At 42.8% G+C, this 20585-nt stretch overlaps 1 protein-coding gene across 1 annotated transcript; it reads left to right on the plus strand.

Moving 5' to 3' along the window:
• The first annotated feature begins 5685 nt into the window (after positions 1-5685).
• Positions 5686-20074, plus strand: LOC118788709 (immunoglobulin superfamily member 3-like). The gene is made up of 12 exons (XM_036544729.1): positions 5686-5888; positions 9295-9666; positions 10268-10681; positions 11308-11709; positions 14325-14717; positions 15144-15518; positions 16096-16479; positions 16763-17170; positions 17625-18032; positions 18539-18946; positions 19386-19615; positions 19994-20074. Exons 1-11 carry the CDS (start codon positions 5795-5797, stop codon positions 19580-19582), a joined length of 3855 nt encoding a protein of 1284 aa, XP_036400622.1. The 5' UTR covers positions 5686-5794; the 3' UTR covers positions 19583-19615; positions 19994-20074.
• The last annotated feature ends 511 nt before the right edge of the window (positions 20075-20585 follow it).

The following is a 20585-nucleotide window of genomic DNA, read 5'->3' on the forward strand; positions in this document are numbered from 1 at the left end:
ACCTTTTCAGACTCAATTTTCAATCCTTAGTACAGCTTTGTCTACACTCTCCACCACACAAAACCTAGGTTAGTTCAAAAATCCCTTATTAAGGCTGATACTGCTAAATATGTGCGGTACAGAGTGGCAGTAAGGTGTAATATAAAACCCTGCCAGCCTTTTCCGACAGTAGTATGGGTATGATATTCTGGTCAGGGGGGAATCGTTGTAACAGAGGTTTTCCTCTGGTCGGAGGTTGTGCGAGTCTCACGGTCATAGAGTGCTCAAACAGTGACCAGTTTCTGTGGTGAATATGCTATTATCTAAGACAGCATAGTCGAGGCTGTAAAGGTGTGTGTGCGTTGCAACACAGAGCTATGGGGAGAAGAGCTGCTCCACCTGGAAGCTGTACGTTTGTGGTGAGACTATGTTGTCATATCCTTTACCTCCACTAGAGTGTGATGAAGTCAAATATAGGAGGATGCAAGGGTCTTATAGTTAGTGAGCAATGTCATGTCTCTGTCCACATGGGGGACACGGCTACTCTCAAACATCTTTTAGTCTCTTGGCTGCATAAAAATAACAAATTCTGCTTCTCTGCTTCCTCACTGTAAACATGAAAATTTTGTCTTGTTCTCTGTTTTCCTCCCATTTTCAGAAGGGAATGAGAGTAAAAACAATAAGTCCCTAGGACAGAAGTACTTGCTTTGTAGATTTTATTTCCTTTCTCTATCTTTCCAGATGTCAGCCACTTTTTTTCAGGAGGAAGTGAGCGAGCAAGACCAAGTGGGGAATCTGCCCGGGATTGGTCAATGCGCTGTTCCCCTTGTGGCAGCTGCATACCTGCTGGAGCTGTGGAACAGGACAGCAGAGGGGACGTGCAGGTTTTGTGTTAGTCCGTCAGTGTTGACGCTCTGCCCCTGACCTCCTGTGCATGACGTGAGGACACACTATGCCCTTTTAGTGCTACTCGGTGGCCTGGGTGGCCCGCACTAGCACCAGTCCTCTCAAGAGTCAACATGTCACCTCCCTCCTACAACAGGAAGTATAACCTGCGCTCTGACCAACCCGAACCCCAAGTGCTAAGCAGGAAATGCAACCCACACTCTCCACCTCCAGCTAAAGATACATCCCACTGTGAACCCTTTCAGAACGCTCTATATACCAACAGGAAGTACAACGCACAGTCATATTCTAACATGACGCTCAGTCCACAATCTGTATTCTTCAGTGGTAGATGAGTCATGTGCAACTGAAAATAATCCACTGTGTAACCTGACAACATGTTGTTAACTCTTTACTTGGAGTGCATTGTTGTTCTGCCTGGCTAATCACTCAGTAAGTCTAAGCAGTGGCAGTGCATAACCTATGTGTCATCATTTGGGCGGCAGTGTAGCATAGTGGTTAAGGAGCAGGACTCGTAACCGAAAGGTTGCTGGTTCTATCCCCGCAGGGACACTGCTGCTGTACCCTTGGGCAAGGTACTTCACCCACAATTGCCTCAGTAAATATCCAGCTGTATAAATGGATAACATTGTAAAGAACTGTAACCTATGTAAGTCGCTTTGGATAAAAGCGTCTGCTAAATGAATAGATGTAAAATGTAAATTTGACAAATAGCTGTGCCTTTGGTGCGTAGTGTGTCGTCTGGGTAATTTCTTGGACGGCCCAGGAGGGGATCGGGCGGGACACTCGTGCTGTCACGGGGCATTCGGGCTTCTGCGTTTGGGGAGGAGAATTTCCAATAAGACGAGATGTGAAGTTGACTCAGAGAGTCAACACTCGGCCCTGAGTCAATGTTTGAACAGACAGACGGTAATATTGGAGTGGCTTCACTGGAGGCTGGGAAGGGGGTTTGAGAAAGAGGAGGAAAGGATGAAGCCCATGATGAATCGGCCTCGGCCAGTGACATTTCCATTGTCTCTTTCTGTGTGGTTCCTTTCTGTTTGGATTTCCCAGAATTGTTGAATTTGAATTCACAGAATTAGTTTAAAGTGACTCCATAATCCTAATTTCTGGTGTCATATATTCTGCATTTTATACAGAATTGGGCTGATTGCATATTCTTTTTCCTTAAATTTAAAGCAAACTCATTTATTTATGCTGTATAGTGCACATTAAGACCACTAGGGGGCAGCCATAAGTCTATAATGTGCTTAATGTAGATCTAGACTACTGTCCTTTACTAATTGAATTTCCTGGAAATCGCTCATTCATAGCCTGTATAAAGGGTTTCTGGGTAATATGCAAGGACTAATGATTTCTGGGTAGCAAGCTGGGCTGTGGGTTATATGATATACTGCTGACTGGCAAAATCTTTTTAAATAGCTTCTGCTCACTGCTGTCAGGGCCTCAGTTCATTTTGTTCTCACAGTGATCTCCCCTCTCTGCTTTATCTAACCTGAACCTGAACCTGTAATGCCATCTCATTGTTAAAGCATTACAGAAACATTGTGAGCCCATAAACAAGTAACTGGCCTGACCTGAGAGCAAAGGACTGTTGTATAAAAAAGCACCCTCCTCAACTGAGGGAGTTATGTTGATATTACACGGTGCATTAGTTGAGGGGGGACTTTTTCTCTCCAGCTATTCAAAATGCCATGAGCAAAATAAATCCCTGTTCAGAGTGGCTCTCCTTAAAACCGAATGATGTTTTACTTTTTGTTCTTTTTCCAAGGCAACGGTCAGCGGGCATATCGGATATCCTCAGACAAAAAGACGCCCCAATTTCTCATCTGTTTGTTGTCTCTTGTCTGCTCTGTTTTTTCCTTACACACTGTGTTATCATTGTGTGATATTGTAGTCATTGAATTGTACAGTTTCTTTTTCTCAGGGGTGTATCGGGGATATTTCACAGGAATTTCTTGTCTATCAAATATCTGACCCCATCATTTAACCTGATGTAATATGATCTTGACATTTGTATGGGTTTAACTGGAACAAAGGTCACTGTCTCAAATGTTTGTAATACATGGAAAATGTTTATCGGTGTACTCCGCAATTGATATCCTTTTGGCATGGGTCCAGCCCAAATGCTCATCAGTCAGTTGCACGTGCTCTGTAGATATGAAGTGCAAGCATTTATCATTCTCAGAGGAATAGCTTTAGTGTCTCATGGTCCTGTGTCCCTGGGTGACGTACTGTCTTACTTCCACTGTCATCAACCCTTGTCGTGACACAAGGAACCGCTGTATCTGAGCCTGGAGGGGGTTTCCATACAGGGCACTCAATATAGGCTCTCAGCATAGAACTTAATGGCCCTGGCCTGCAAACTCACTGACCCCATACATGAGAGAGAGAGAGGGAGCACTAGAGAGAGACATTTTCAGAAAAAAAAAGTTGAAACAAATGAGACCAGCAGGGGGCAGCAGAGAAACCTTATCTCCTATGACTATGTGGCAGAGCTGTGAGAGAGTCTTGCCATTTGAGAGGCTAAAGAAGGAAGAAAGGCACTCTAATAAACTAAATAAAGTGACCCTAATGAATGCTAATTTTAGAGCACACTCAAGACCGAGCCAGGCCTACTGTTCTGAGACAAACAGTCCTCAAATAGTGCAAATATTTGGATTTGTGGTCTGCTGGCATATGTCGTTACCTTACTGGAAGCAGTAGAAAAGCATTTCAGCTCAGGTCAATTCTTTTGGGAAAGTTGGTCAGGGGAAGACGGTGGGATTCTTGTGCACAGCTGAAGGCGAAACGCTGATCGAGGCACAGTGCTGCTTCAGATTACTGGCGGTTGGAGGCAGCTCCAGGAACAGACAGTCACTCCAAGTGTCTGACCTGTGCAATCAGTTACAGAATCTATGTGGACAAATAAGGGTCCATAGACTCTGTTCAGGGGGAGTAACACAAAATACTGGGTTAATATGTAAGGCAAAAGCTTCCTTTCCACTGTCCATGGTCAATACCTACCCATACCTGCGCACATCACAGCCCGTGGTTTAATTACTGAGGTCAGAATTTACACATCTGATCGGCCACTGTTGCCCTCAGGGGGGCCCAGAGTTCAAAAATTACCATGATCACATCCAGTGGGGGGTTCTGTGAAACAGTAACCTGGTAACCATATTTTATGAGCCTTGTCATTTATTTGTTTCACTTACACTTATAACACATACTGTTGGTTGGGCCAAAATCCTGAACTGCAAATGGCAAAGTGGCACTTTCTAACGACTACCAAAACTTGACTTTAAGGAAAGAGGAATCAGAGATGGAGAGATGGAGCAAAAATGCTTCATTGTGTGAGACAAAATCTTTCTCTGAACCTTTTCAAAGTCATATGGTACACCAGTTTATTTGTTTGTGTACTGGGTACAGGAGATTATGTTTCTGTGGAAAGTGGACATGTTTCTAAATAATAAATGTTAGGTGGGTGATTCCAGGTTATTAGGTCAGCACTACACCACCTTGTTACCACTTGCAGACCCGGTACAAGAATAAGGAAACAAAGAGCTGAGCTCCTGCGTGAAGCAGTACTACAGGAGCCCACAAGGGGGAGTAAATTCCCTTCTCACCAATTAATTCATGCCCCATGGATATCCGCTGATACTAAGTGTTGATGTACAAATGAGAAGATCGAGATTTCATACTTGCAGGGCCTTTCACATTTCTAATTGATTTGCACTGGGTTCAGTTTGATATCAACTTTGTTTTTCAGTTTATGGAATGATCATTTCAGACGTGGACAATGCAATGAAACGTTAATCTGTTGCTCTCATATTGAACATTTTATAGATACCCTACATTCTGTTCTCTTGCTTTTCCAGTGTGTTTCCATACCTTCACAGTATGAACTGGACTTAACAAAAACGTGTTGCATCTAACTATGGAAGACACTTTTCTTATGGAAATAATTCACAAGACAGACACCCCGGTGTCAGGTCTTCACATGTAGCAACAAATTAACCCAACTTCTGTTGAAATCAAAAGGTTAAATGAGCTAGGAATGGAAGTGTGCGAAAGAACAGAACCAGACATTGGCAGTGTTGCAAATGCAAATACGCAAAACTGAAAGTGGTTGGATTCACACGACAGTTCTGCATTTGCTGAAGAAGACTTCTGTGTCTGAATGTCGGTATCCAGGGCCCGGGGGGGGGGCTGGAAATTGTGGTCAAGATGTCAGGGCTCAACAACAAAAATAAGAGCTTCTAACTGCCAGGCACAGCTGATGGCACTGCAAAATAATGAGCTATAAGAGACCATAACATGCTTTAAGACAAGGCACCAAACCTTAAGCAGGGTACAGATTGTACACCAAAGCGTTAGCTAGCAACCACATATTCTCTTCTGCCTTTGCACGCTCAGCCAATGCCACAGACTGACTCCACCACAGTTGCTGACGGGAAGCAGCAGAGGGTTTTGTGTCAGACTTGGTTTAGGTGTCTCAGCAGTCTTCAGTGTTGGGGCCCAGGTAATCTGTAACTGAAGAAGACAGATAACATCATGCCCACTACTTGTACAGAGAGAGAGAGACAGGTGGACTCGCAAACAGACAAAGCAGAACAGAGAGAGATGGTTCTACACTGATACTTAGGTTTGTAATAAAAAAAAAAAAAAAAGCCCACAAGTGGTGACAGTCTTGCACACGGTGACATAGAACTATTGAGAGACAGAAAAACCACATCCTCACTTCCTGTCAAATGAAGTCAGACACACTGACATCTGCTGTCTGCCAAGACAGGAGAACAGACTCAGTCTGGAGAGAGACTCAGTGGACACAGACACAGACCCAGAGACAGAAGGGAGCAGAATCTTTATAGAGGCACGGACACAGGGTTAGAAGGAAGAAGGCACGATTTGGACACTGGAGTTGCTGATGCCATTCAGGCACAGAGATAGGATGGACCTGCTACAGCAAAAACTCTGGGAGGTGACTCTCCTTGTCTATTTAAGTGGACTTCTCCAGTGGGGTAAGATCACATCGTTTACAAACCTGAGTCTGGTTGGGGTCCAGTCCTTTTTACAGCACTTTAGGGTCACACCCAACCTCCTCCATATAAATCCCTAATGGTGAAAGGAGTTCATGTAGATTCTCCACTCAAGCTTTGAAGATGCTCTTCATAACCCTAACCAAGCATTGCCTGTTCCTAGTTCTGGGGCCACACCATGTATGCTGTGTTTATTCCAGTGAAGCTTGTTAGTTAACTAAGTTTTATTGTGTTGTTAACTGAGGACTGATCACGATTTGATGTCATTCAACAAATTAATGCAGTTGGTTTTGTTATGGACATGGGCTGAACAATATCCTTCTGCTCGAACAATCAAGGGTAATTGGTGGCAATGTAGCATAGTGGTAAAGAGCAGGGTTCATAGTTAACAGGTTGCTGGTTCAATTCCCCACAGGGGCATCACTGCACCCTTGGGTAAAGTACTTAACCCAGAATTGCCTCAGTAAATATCCAGATAAATGGATAACATGTAAACATTGCAACCTATATAAGCTGCCAACAATGCAATGTAATTCTGCAGCTTATTTCTATATGGTCCCTTTAAGAAATTAGTAATGAAGGCAGGTATTCAACTTTGTTGATGAAGAATTATTAGTTTTTCAATGGGGCTCATGACAATTAATTGTATGAGCAACAAAGCTTAACAGAAACAGCTGCCCCAAATTTGTTGAAAATTCAGATATTAATCAAAATAGACTGAGAAAATAATGGTATAATTTTATCCATGCAAACAAATCCCAATCAGCACAATTCATTCCATCAAACATATAGCATATTATACAGTATGTACAGATCTCAACTAAATAGCAGCCTTTATGCTACAGCTCATGCAAACATAATTAATAGAAAGCTCTACTGGAATGAGAGCCATAATGCAAGCTTTGCCCCCAGAAAGACTGGAGTGCTTGAGATATGTCTAGTTTTTGGTTTACCTGAGCCCTTAAACGCATAATTGGATCAGTAAGTAAGCGATGTCAGTGCAGGTGATTCAGTCTGAATGGTGCAATTTGGCATACCTCAAACATACATAGTCACATGCATTTTTGATCGCATCATCATTATTAGATCAATATAGTCTTGCATTACCATCTCTACCACTATATCATTTACATTTTAATCAGAGATTTGACCACAGACTGTTTGTTCTTATTTTTTTTACTTGAAGTCAATTTATTAATCCAGATAAATTAAGACTAAAGGGTGGTTTAAACCCAGTCCAGACTCTGCTGATCACAAGTTCATATGGTCCGATGCATCACTTGTGTGCTCTAAATAGGACATATTCCAATTTTCCTAAATTTTGCATCCTGGACAGGCAGACAACTTTGAGGCTAATCAAGAAAGTGAGATGTTGCTTTGTTGAATTTCCTGTAACCAGAAGTCAGAGTCACTCAATTTCTGTAATATGATGGAATGTTAAAGGGCCTTTGATTTATCAAAGGCCTGAAGCGAAGTCGTGAAACCCTTAAACAGATAATCTAAATGACTTATAGTGTCACTTCTATTTGACTGCATGGTTTCTTTTAATTGCTTGTTAATGAAAGGCACAACAAATGGTTTTTGCTTCTTTAGGATCAACTCCTTCTTTGGTAACATTTCCTTAGCTGCTTATATCTCCCCATGGAGCTCCTATGAGGGCATGAAAAGAAAAATATTTATCTTAGGTTATGATTTATTATCTGGAGGGATCGACTTATTATCTCAAGGAAACGATTTAATACCTCGAGGGAACTCCTTATTATCTCAAGGGAATTATTTAATATCTTGAGGGAATGATTTCATATATTGAGGGAATGGTTTATTATGAAAAGGGAGTAATTTAACATTTTGAGGGAATGACTTAATATCTGGAATAGAGAAGATCCTTATGATGACTCCTTGATGTGAGTCCTTCGCACAAGATACATCTGTCCTTCTCCTGAAATATTAAGTAATTTCCAGAAAATACGAAGCTATTCCTGCAACATATCAAGTTATTTCCTTAGGATATTAACTTGTTCCCTCAAGATATTAGGTTGCACCTCCAAGATAAGGATCTTGTTCCCTATAGACATTAGGTTGTTCCAACATCCCATAGCAAAATATCAATAAGAGGTCTAAACCTGATATTGGGTGCTGGTTTCCTTTTTGCTTCACCACCCAGTTTCCTTCAAATAACTTTATTGTTCACTGTAACATCCATGGACATATGGATAATCATATTAGAATAAAGACATTATAGAGGCCTATTCAATAGGACATGGTCTCACTGTCACATGTTAGTAATTTTTTTCCATCATTGCCCAGTAGTTAAGGAACCTTGAGACAAGTATGGATGTGTTTCTTAGCAACTCAGCATGTGACATTGGTTGCATTTTGGTCAGTGTCTCTCTGTAAGGAGGTTCTAATACTATGTGCATATGAATTCCTTACAAATGAGCAGTGCTGTTGCCTGGCTCTTTGTAATCCTATTTGACCCTAAATATCACAGAAAAGGTCAGGTGTGTTAAGAGTAGGGATAGTGTCTTACCCCAGGATAACAGATATCACAGATATTCTCAACAGCTATTTTCTTAAGGGTGTCACCAATGATGAGGTTTAGGAGATATTGAGAAAAGCAGTCTTTTTTTAACCACTGGTCAAGAACCCATCTAACCTTCTCACTATAAAAGTGTCCATGCAATGTCAGGATTCTGATGTTACAAATTCTTACACACAGAGACACTTGAATAATGCCTGTGAAAATGTCACTAGGTGGGTCTACTTGTGTGGTAGTCAAAACCTAAGTAACCAACACCCAGTGTCTGTTTTGGATCTCTGTACGAAATGTGGTCTCAAAGTAACTTTTCAATGACCATTGATATAAAATAACTGTGATGATGTAACTATTTTTTTTTTCAATAATCTTTATGCAGAGTCTCAATTCATACCTTGCGAAGTCCAATTTTGGTAAATAAGTACAGCAATAAACTGAGCAATGTAAACACGTAAGTAAAATGGAAAATGGAAAAAAGGGTATATGCTCAAACAAAAGCCTGGAATCAGTCAGTATTGGTCGTATTGGTCGATACCTTCAATAATATTTAATGCAACTTTAATACAATTTAAGACAAGTCTTTCCTGTTTACCCACACAGCTCAGAAATTTCTGTGCTCTCCAAAATTCATGAAAAAAACGCTACTGTTGATTCATAGGTCAAATTTAAGAAATTTGTTGATTGAATCCAGGCCAAAATCTTGTAATGGTTTAATTTCAGATTAATTCAGCCCAAATTGATTCCAATGCATAACTGACATTCAGTCACAAACCTTTTCAAAGCATTCTTTTAAGATGTTTGTGAGCGCAAGGTTTTGCCTTCTGACAATTCCTCGTGTTGTACTCTCTATAGATGTATGCGTGGGCCAGCGGGTGGTTGAGACGCAAATGGGACCGCTGTTTCGGGTGAAGGGCTATACCGTAACCATCTCATGTAACGTCAGCGGATTCAGGGGACCTCCACAGCAAAATTTCGAATTTTCCATCTTCGGACCGTCCCAACAAGAAGTGAAGATCATCAGCACATCTGACCCGAACATTGCGTATGCCAGATATTCCAGAAGGGTGAGGGAAGGGGACATCAATATCACGCGGATATCGGGATCATCTGTGCTGTTGTACATCAAAACTCTGAGGGAGGAAGATACCGGCGAGTATGAGTGTTACACCCCCAGCACTGACCCAACCTACTATGGCAGTTACAGCGCTAGGACTAAACTCAACGGTAAAATTTGTCTTTGTTTTGTAAATCGGTCTCTAATTTCTCACAAAGCTCACAATGCATCATCATATGCACCGCAAACAGCATCATTATTTATAAGCAGTCAGTATGCTCACTTGCTTACAACGGCTGGTATTTTTAATTTAAGTAGATTGTGCTTATATTAGCCTATTGCTTTCTTTTTGCATTTCTTGCATGCCATGGTTTGCTCAGAGCCTTTTTGTAAATAGACGCACTAATTATGCATTTTCACTGATGAGGAAAGGCTGTTTTTAATTAAATGGATCTTTTAGAAAGGTAGCTAATGACAACAAACATACATCAACATAAACAGAATCTAACATCACACCATCGTCCAGCTACAAATTATCCTTTCTTTAACTCCAGCCCTATTACAAACAATTGCTTTACCCTGTACCCCAGTTACAAACACTAACCTTGATAAAACCCTTATAATCAAGTATAGACATTTGCTTTACTTTATAATGAGCTTACATGTACATTAGCCCATCCCTAAATCTGCCAGCCAGCACCCATCTCCCTGTCAATGCACCCACAAACCGTTGCTGGTGGAGTCCCTCTCTGACGGCTCCCCTCTCCACAGTGATCCAGGACAGCCTGGTTGCCTCCTCCAGCCCTGATGACCTCAGGAAGCATGAGGGAGATTCCCTGCAGCTGCAGTGTGAGGTATCCAGCCAAACCTTTCAGCACACCCACCTGTCCGTCACCTGGTTCCTGCAGAGCGATCAGGCCGGGCCGCCCCGTCCCATAATCACCCTGGCCAGGGACTTCACCGTCAGCCCCGGGGACGAGTTTAAGGAGCGCTATAGCGCCGGCCACATAGGCCTGGTCAAGCTGGAGGAGACCACCTACAGGCTGAGCATCACACAACTGCAGCTGTCAGACCAGGGGTCAGTCTACTGCGAAGCCAGCGAGTGGATCCAGGACCCGGACAGGTCCTGGTATAGAATCGCCCAGAAAAAGAGCAAAGCTTCTGATATCTTGGTCCAGCCATCAGGTGAGCTCGGCCTTTCAACCAGCACAACAAAGATAATGTGCTGGAGTGCCTCTCCCAGGGATCTTAACATAGAAAAATATTGCACTGAATTCTTATTGGAATGAGTGTGTTGTGTGTGGTGTTATTGAAAGTGATTATATACAAAATCCTTCAGTGAAAGGGGTCTCCCAAAGCATTATATTAAAAACTGCAAACCCATAAAAAATGATATATTGCAATTCTGCCCCCTGGGCAATGAGCGTATACCTGAATAATCCATAATGGTGTCAGCTTTCCATCATAATTTCCAAGCTGAAAACTCAATTGAAGGTTAAATGCTTCACCTCATCCCTGATTCCTCTGCAGGCAAATTGAACTACAGCTACATTTAATGCACCAAATTTGCAAATCTGAACATGCAAGTGTTTGTAAATGCAACATATGTGTATGTGTGCATGTGTGCATGTGTGTGTGTGAGTGGGTTCATATATGCGTGTGTGTTAGAGTGTGCTTGAGTGTATGTGCATGTTTGAGTGTGTTTATGTGATCAGTGTTATGATTGCAACTGATATAACAAGTACTGATAACACCTGCTTGTGTACACCTGAGTGTACATGTGTGTTTTAACTCTTTCTGCTTTATCTCAGGTGAGATATCGGACGCGAATACGTTCAGCACTCGCATCGAGGCCCCTAAGTGGCAGATACAAGAAGGAGACGTTTTTGTGTTAACATGTGCCGTGGACGCCCAAAACATTGTGGACCGGTACTTCTCTGTGGCCTGGCTGAAAGACAACAAGGAGGTGGCCCGAATAGGACCCACCGGGGTGCCATCTATGGCGTCCGACTACAAGCAGAGAGAGGGTGAGGGAGAGGTCAAGGTGCTGAAACACAGCGACAGGGATTACCTGCTGACCATCCGGCTGGTCAGGGCTGAAGACGGGGGGCAGTACCAGTGCAGAGTCTGGGAGGAGGTGAAGACAGAGGGGTCCTTCACACAACAGCAGAGCCAGGAGTCCAGTGTGCAGAGCCTGAGTGTCACAGTCACAGGTGAGACTGACTCTGACAGGTTAAGATGGCTCTTGGACTGGTACAGTAGTAATGATTGATGTCATATAAAGAAAGCACTGAGTCATTCAGTTTCTTTTTAAGGAGGTGCTGGTAATATTTTGTAATATTTGATGTAACACAGGGAATGTATTTAAATATGCAGGGCTGAGTGGGATAGTCATTTCAGAACTGGGGTGCGAAATCAGAAAATCTCTGGTTTGTATACCAGAGGGCATTGATGTTATCCATAGGAAAATTAAATCTTATTATAACTTATTGACAACTATGCTGTTCAGCCTTAGAATATATAGGTGAGTACATTTTTACAATAATATATTTTAATAACCTATTGTTGCAAATGCAATTAAAATTTATCAGTGCAAATCAGAAATGTAATATATTCTATAAAACACATAACAATTTGAATAAATACATTTTTTGTATGGGTATTCACCTAAGGAAGCTTTGGTTTCCATTAAACTAAACTATAAACTACTATAAAGTAATCCTCTGTGTACATTGTCTGTGTGCACATTGATTGCAGGGAGAGATAACTTCCTCTTTTCTCAGATGGAAACAGTCGTGTCTGACTACAGAGTGACTTCACATTGATTGCAAGCAGGGACTTTTTCCTCTTCTCAGACAGCCAGTGGCAGTTCTACATTTTATCGCGCCCTGGGCAACCCCCTCCCCCCCCCCCCCCCCAAACAAAAAAAAAAGCACCATTCTGCACTAGCTGTAATTTTTATTCAGACATTTGGAATAACACAAATGAGTAATCATAATATTTTAAACTATCTAATTATAAAAATATATACAAAAATAAGACTTATAAATATAAAAAAAGAAGTAACAAGACAAACTGTAATATATAAATACAAATAAAAAAGAGAATCGAATTATTACACTATTACCCTATTGCTAACAAAAACACACAAATAAAACTAAATTGCACAAATGCTATATCACACAAATAGAATGACACACTTATAAAGGAGAGAACCTGATTATTACACTATTGCACTTCAAACAAGACACACACAAAATGGCACAACTGTCATCTAAACCCTGACCTTTCTTGCCTTCCTTGATGCAAAGTCATCAATTACATCATCATAAGAAATCTGCCCAGCAATTGCATGGTTACTCCTGATGACAACAAGGCCACTAAGGCATTCATGTGACATGGTGGACCTCAGGTAGGATTTGCACAATTGTTGCACAATTAAATATACAGTACATGTCATTATGCACAATTTATCAAACTGAAATGAACCATACAACCTCCTTGGCTAATTCTAGACGTAAGACACCCCAAAAGACTCAATATATCACAAAAGATACAAAATATCAGCATAATGTAGATGCCTTTTAAGTTAGCTTACAGCATTGGAAATTCCTCTACTGAGCTCAGGACCTAGTCAATACAATCACAGAAAACCTTTATGATGTCACCTCAATGAAAGTTAACCAAATCAATAATGTGCTCGTTAGGTTGTAATCGTTTTGCTGCAGGCTACACACATTATCATGATGAAACTGTGAAATTATATCCAATGTTATGTAAGCTAGTTGGACAGAAAACAGAATATTGTCACCCTTTGTGTAATTGCATAGCAAGCAACATAGCAACATAGGCTAACTATTCTATACTTTATACTTATAAAGAGATGACATAGCTGCATACCTTTATCTTTTGCGTGTTTCTCCTTTTCTTCTTTCCTCTTTTTCCTAAACTGGGCACCTGATGGCTTAGACCTTTTCTTATCCATTTGTGTTGATCTGGTACTGGAGCATCAATACATTACCCATCCCCCAACATTGTCAACCAAGAGTCAAGACTAAACCAATTCACCTTGGTGGTGTGTAGACTGGTTTTATATTATTATTAACGATTTCGCACAAACCAGAAAAAAATGCAACAACATGTCTGTGAAACTATATATTCACAGTACTATGAATGAATTGTGGTTTATTTGGTAGCATTTTATATTGTGACTGATTTTACTAATTGCATTAGTACTGTACAAAGTTAGAGGTGCGTTATTTGATAGATTCCCCCGCTCCACCTACCTCAGGCTTCCAGTGGGGAAACCTGAGATCAACCTACCCCTGCCTCCCTCCCATCTCGTACTTCTGAGTGGGAGACCTTCCCAGGCAGTAGCCTGCCTAGCTCACAAACTAGCATCAGGGCACCCGCTCCGACAAGGTTAATTGACCCACACGGTGACATGATATCATTGACACGACGCGCAAATGAGTGATAGAAAACCGATCACGCAAATGTCACCATTCCAAATTTTTTTGTGCGGGTGCCCCGTGCCATCCCCGGCAATTTGCGGCCCTGGGCGGCTGCCCATGTCGCCCATACTTAAGTCTGCCACTGCAGACAGCACACAGGCTGCGTCCATTTTGAATCTTGACCACAAAGATAAAATAATTGTGTCTGTGCATTGACCACAAACTGTGCCCATTGACTACACACAGACTATTTCTTCCTCTCTTTTCAGACAGGACCTGGCCGTGTCCATTTTGAATGATGTCGGGCCGATAAGCAAGTTCTCTCTGTACAATGACCACAAACCGGCACACATATTCTCTTCCTGTCTCTTTAGGAAGCAACCTGGCTGTGTCTGTGCTGAACCCAAACATAACCATTAACGAAGGCGATGTTCTGCAAGTCACCTGCAGAGTGTCGGGGGCCCATGGCCAGGTGTCCGTCTCCTGGCAACAGAGGTCAAGGCAGGGCACCTTCATTGACATGATCAGCCTGAGCCATGCTGGGGTGATGACACCGGGGTCACGGTACCTCCAGAAGGTGCAGACGGGTGACGTGCGCATCTTCTGCGGAACGCCTGACTCCTTCACTCTGGAGATCGCCAACACCCTGCCATCTGATGCCGGGACCTACAAGTGCACGGTGTCAGAGTGGGTGACAGAAACCAATGGCAACACCAGAAAGATGGACAGCAAATCTCAAGAGTCAACTGTTTACGTCCACTCCTTGGGTAAGAACAAGCATGAACATCAAGAATACAGGCAGATCCAGAGAATTTAAAACCTCACACTGCTGAATATGGATTGATTTGTTTAGGTGAACCAAGTATTGTCTGTTTTCACAGAGGCATTGAACAACTTAGGGTCTTCAGTGGGTCTTTCAAATGAAAGCCCATTTTGATAGTTACACAGAATATCCTTTTCACATAAACAAGGTGTTTGCCTGTTCCTTCATTTGATTTTTTATCTAACTTTTTTGATTTAAAGTGTCACCTGTGTTGATCAGAGAATAAAAGACTGCTAAGGCAGCCAAAAAAGGCCATAGAAAACATGTAACTAAAATGAAACTAAAAATGAATATAAATTAGATTACTTTGGCAGATACTATGGGGTGCCTTACAATTGTCTGATGGTCCCTTTTCCTGTTTTGGTTTCAGATTCTCTTATACGTGCTGATTTAAAAAGTCGCAATGTAATCGTCAGGGAACTCGAGGCAGTAGAATTGATCTGTAGGGTGAAAGGCCCGAAGATTCCTCTATCTGTAACATGGAAATTCCAGCAGACTGACTCGCCATCCCAGGAGGAGATTGTGTCTGTTCTGTACACCGGCGTCATCACCTGGCAGAGAGAGAGGAGAAACTATCAGCTCAGGACACTGGTGCAGGAGGGAGAGACCATCTTTGGCCTGAGGGTCTTCAGAGCCAGCAAGCGGGAAGCGGGAAAGTACCAGTGCATGGTCGAAGCATTCCTGAGACAAACACAGCGACTGTCAAAACTCTCCAATGAACTGGCAGTGGTCGTCCGAAAGCCTGGTAAGGCCTCCTCCTCACCAAATAAAACCTGCTTCCATAACTAACACAAGATTTTACTCTGTCTGGGTCAATATTCAAAGAAAGAAACCTGGATTTTATGGATAGGTGCAGCTCAGAGCCACTGCATTGCTCTTATGTTATTGTTCATGCTGGCAGACAACATTACCAAGTCTTAGCAAGTTTGGATTCAATGAAGCAGTTTACATGGTTTAATGGAAACATTTGAGAAAAAGCAGCCCTCTTCTCCAAAGCAACCACAACAACATCCCTCAACAAGGATGTGAGCCCATAGAAATGTCCTGCGCATTAGAGTCAAAGTGTACTGGTGTGATTCCAGTTTGGGAATGAGAGGGAACATCTGTGTTTATGTCCAGTGCTTCCTTCATTCTCTTTCTGCTCTCAGGGAGTGTTTGTAAGCTCACCCTCTGTGTACCTGAGCACTCTCATAAAACTCATTTATAAACTGATTATAATCCAAATTTCTGTTCATGAACTCGGAGCGCCTCACCCCTGGAGCACGCTCTGCACACTCCTCTCTCTTCCCTGTCTCACCCCGGGGGTGTTTTTCCACACACAGAGAGCCGACTGTCCGTCTCAATCAGTCCCCCGTCCCCTGTGGAGCGCGCTGCCGGCACAGATTTGCGCGTAGACTGCGCCGTCCTCACGGCTACCTCCAATTCTTCCCGCTTCGCCGTGTCCTGGCTGTTCCACCCCGAGGGCGAGAAAAACCGGACCCTGCTGAGTGTGGACCGGGACTCCGTCCTGGGGCCGTCAGCAGGGGACAAGTACAGCCTCAGGAGGCTAGGGGTGAGGTCATACCAACTCCTCCTGCAGCGGGCCGAGACTGGTGACAGCGGGCGGTACATCTGCAGGGTGGAAGAGTGGCTACAGGACTCCCATGGAGAATGGTACTCACTGCCGTCACAGTCTGCTGCCATGGAACTCATCATCAGCTCTGAAAGTATGTAAAACAAAAATGTATAAATATGTGTGTGGGTGCGTGTGCATGTGCATGACTCCAGATCAGTAGGGGGCGACTCAAGGCCTGGAAGACTCCATGGGGCAACAGTGTTTGTTCCTATCTTGCTCCTAATAGTTTAATTAAAGTCATTGTTTTGGGGATCATGTTTGGATCCAGGTGGAAACTGGTTTGCCAAAATCCTGTGGTACCAAAATCTTGTGTGACTTCTGGTACAGGCCCTAGGCACCTTCTCCACTGAATACCCTTTTCCCTTGACTTGCAGGCAGCCATGTCAGTGTCCTTCAGGGTGACACAGAGATCACAGTTGGATCAGGTGAGCAGCTAAACATCAACTGCACCATGGACTCCAGTGGGTGGGTGTCCAAGTCTCTCTACTCGGTCACTTGGTTCTTCACCCCAGAAAATTCCTCCCCCAAGGCGACGCTGGCAAAGATCAGCCATGACTCCGTGTTGGAAGTCAAAGATGTGAGTGAGGACAGGCTAGCACGGATGCACTTTTACAAGCCCACCATCGACACCTTCAGACTGACCATTCAGAACGCAGACGAGGGGGACAGCGGGCAGTACTCCTGCCAGGTGGACGAATTCCAGCTCAAGAGCAACGAGGGTAGCTGGCTGCAGACAGCCACCGACCAATCAGGATTCACCATCGTCAGTGTCCAACAAATAGGTACTACCTTCTTCCCCTCCATACCTAAATAAGTCCTGCAACTGTACTATCCTGTAATGTTCTGTAACCAAACACTGGAACCCCTGCATAGGAGGGCATGGGTATAATGACCACAGCTGCTAATGTAAAACAAAAATGTATGAGTGTGTGTGCGTGTGTATGTATATATATATATATATATATATATATATATATATATATATACATTCTCTGAAATGCTCATTGACTCCAGATCAGTAAGGGGCGACTCAAGGCCTGGAAGCCTCCATGGGGCAACAGTGTTTGTTCCTATCTTGCTCCTAATAGTTTAATTAAAGTCATTGTTTTGGGGATCATGTTTGGATCCAGGTGGAAACTGGTTTGCCAAAATCCTGTGGCACCAAATTCTTGTGTGACTTCTGGTACAGGCCCTAGGCACCTTCTCCACTGAATACCCTTTTCCCTTGACTTGCAGGCAGCCATGTCAGTGTCCTTCAGGGTGACACAGAGATCACAGTTGGATCAGGTGAGCAGCTAAACATCAACTGCACCATGGACTCCAGTGGGTGGGTGTCCAAGTCTCTCTACTCGGTCACTTGGTTCTTCACCCCAGAAAATTCCTCCCCCAAGGCGACGCTGGCAAAGATCAGCCATGACTCCGTGTTGGAAGTCAAAGATGTGAGTGAGGACAGGCTAGCACGGATGCACTTTTACAAGCCCACCATCGACACCTTCAGACTGACCATTCAGAACGCAGACGAGGGGGACAGCGGGCAGTACTCCTGCCAGGTGGACGAATTCCAGCTCAAGAGCAACGAGGGTAGCTGGCTGCAGACAGCCACCGACCAATCAGGATTCACCATCGTCAGTGTCCAACAAATAGGTACTACCTTCTTCCCTTCCATACCCAAATTAGACCTGCAGCCGTACCATCCTGTAATGTTCTGTAACCAATGCTGCTGACGGCATGTTAGGAACTCATCGTCAGCCCTGAAAGTATGTAAAACAAAAATATATATATATATATAATGTGTGTCTGTGTGTGTGTGTGTGTGTGTGTGTATATAAATATGTATATATATATATATATATATATATATATATATATATTTTTTTTTTTTTTATAGATAGATAGATACACATTCTCTGAAATGCTCATTGACTCCAGATCAGTAGGGGGCGACTCAAGGCCTGGAAGACTCCATGGGGCAACAGTGTTTGTTCCTATCTTGCTCTTAATAGTTTAATTAAAGTCATTGTTTTGGGGATCATGTTTGGTTCCAGGTGGAAACTGGTTTGCCAAAATCCTGTGGTACCAAAATCTTGTGTGACTTCTGGTACAGGCCCTAGGCACCTTCTCCAATGAATATTCTTTCCCTTGACTTGCAGGCAGCCATGTCAGTGTCCTTCAGGGTGACACAGAGATCACAGTTGGATCAGGTGAGCAGCTAAACATCAACTGCACCATGGACTCCAGTGGGTGGATGTCCAAGTCTCTCTACTCGGTCACTTGGTTCTTCACCCCAGAAAATTCCTTCCCCAAGACGACGCTGGCAAAGATCAGCCATGACTCCGTGTTGGAAGTCAAAGACGTGAGTGAGGAAAGGCTAGCACGGATGCACTTTTACAAGCCCACCATCGACACCTTCAGACTGACCATTCAGAACGCAGACGAGGGGGACAGCGGGCAGTACTCCTGCCAGGTGGACGAATTCCAGCTCAAGAGCAACGAGGGTAGCTGGCTGCAGACAGCCACCAACCAATCAGGATTCACCATCGTCAGTGTCCAACAAATAGGTACTATCTTCTTCCCTTCCATACCTAAATTAGACCTGCAGCCGCACCATCCTGTAATGTTCTGTAACCAAACACTGGAACCCCTGCATAGGAGGGCATGGGTATAATGACCACAGCTGCTAATGGCATACAAAATTTTAAATAGATGCTTGCTCTTAATGTGAAACATTATTTAAAGTAGTATTTAGATGCTCACATCATGGAGATATTCCTCATAAGAGCATCTGCTATATGGAATAGTATCGTGTAGTCTGGCATGGTATGGTATAGTACAGTATGGTATAGTAATAGTATATGTGAAGTATGCTTTAATTGCTCCATCCAAACACTGTTTCTGGGTTTTCCTTAGAGCATTTCAGTTCAGTGACATTTGGCAGGTAACGCAGACCTGAGTTGGTGGTGTAGAGGTTCACATTCAGTACCTGTCTCTTTCCCTAAGGTACCCCTGAGCCCTCGAGCTCAGCAGGATGGTTACTTAGCGTGTACCCTTGTGTCATCGCTGTCCTGATCCTGGTGGTTGTGTTTCTCATCTACAAAATACGGAGGGCTGGGCACAGCTCTGCTCCAGGTCGGAATAGCCAGGCGAACTCGCTGTGGGCAGAGAGTAACCCACTGAAACCCGTTCCGGAAGCCTGAGCACGTGAGGCTTCACCGCTGCTCTCATTTCAGGTGAGAAGCCCAAGAGGAGGAAAACTGAATGTGTGACCAGTATGTCATAGGTTCGATGCCTGAATGTGACATTGTGTCAGCCAGTATCCAGCTCTGCCAATGACATGCTAAATGTACTGTAAGTGGAATCTGTACCCATGTGATCATGGCACAATGGACTCGTTCACATTTTGTTCAGCATACCATCACTTCAGAGAATATATATTTGCATGTCTTTGAAGAGGGGACTAGGACACTGATATTTTATAAAACATGCCCCCTGTTAAAACAAGAATAGAACTGTCCCTAGTGGGATAGGTGAAAAGTTTATTTTCTTAATTATTTGTGAAAATTTTTCTTCTCAAATGTTCATTTCTGCATGTACGGTACATTTTACAGGCATGGCAATGAGATGCAAACGCCCTCACAGCAACTGGAAGAGTTTGTACTCTTCTATGTGTGCTTGTCAAAATGCTTCAATGCCACCTCAGAAAGTGTCTTGTTTACATGAATATTTAGAGCTGTTTTGATAATGTTTGCTAACTTGCAGTAGTTAAAGTTTGGTTGATGATATACTATATATAAATAAAGAGTATTTAATTTGTCATTTTTAACCTCTAAATTTTAAACTCAGGAATGTAATATTCAGTTTTATGATATATAAATATCTAATATCTAAAATATTCAGTTTGAATTATGTTGCATTCCGTTTTATGATATATAAAATATCCAATATCTAAAATATTCTGTTTGAATTATGTTGCATTATGTTGTACAGTGATATTTGCTTTTGTATTTTTATTATTTTCATGCATATGAATATACAATTGTAATGCTTCTTTATACAAATTAAGTCCAATTCAATCTCATGATAGCTTTTCATGGCTTCTCAGTAGCACATTCTGAAGAGCTCCCAAACATCTGGTTTGGGAAGAGCATTGTATTATCTACTTTAATAAATTTGTTGGTGAATGAAATTACTTTGTCAATA

This window comes from Megalops cyprinoides, chromosome 14 (assembly GCF_013368585.1).
Source record: "Megalops cyprinoides isolate fMegCyp1 chromosome 14, fMegCyp1.pri, whole genome shotgun sequence".
Lineage (NCBI taxonomy): Eukaryota > Metazoa > Chordata > Actinopteri > Elopiformes > Megalopidae > Megalops > Megalops cyprinoides.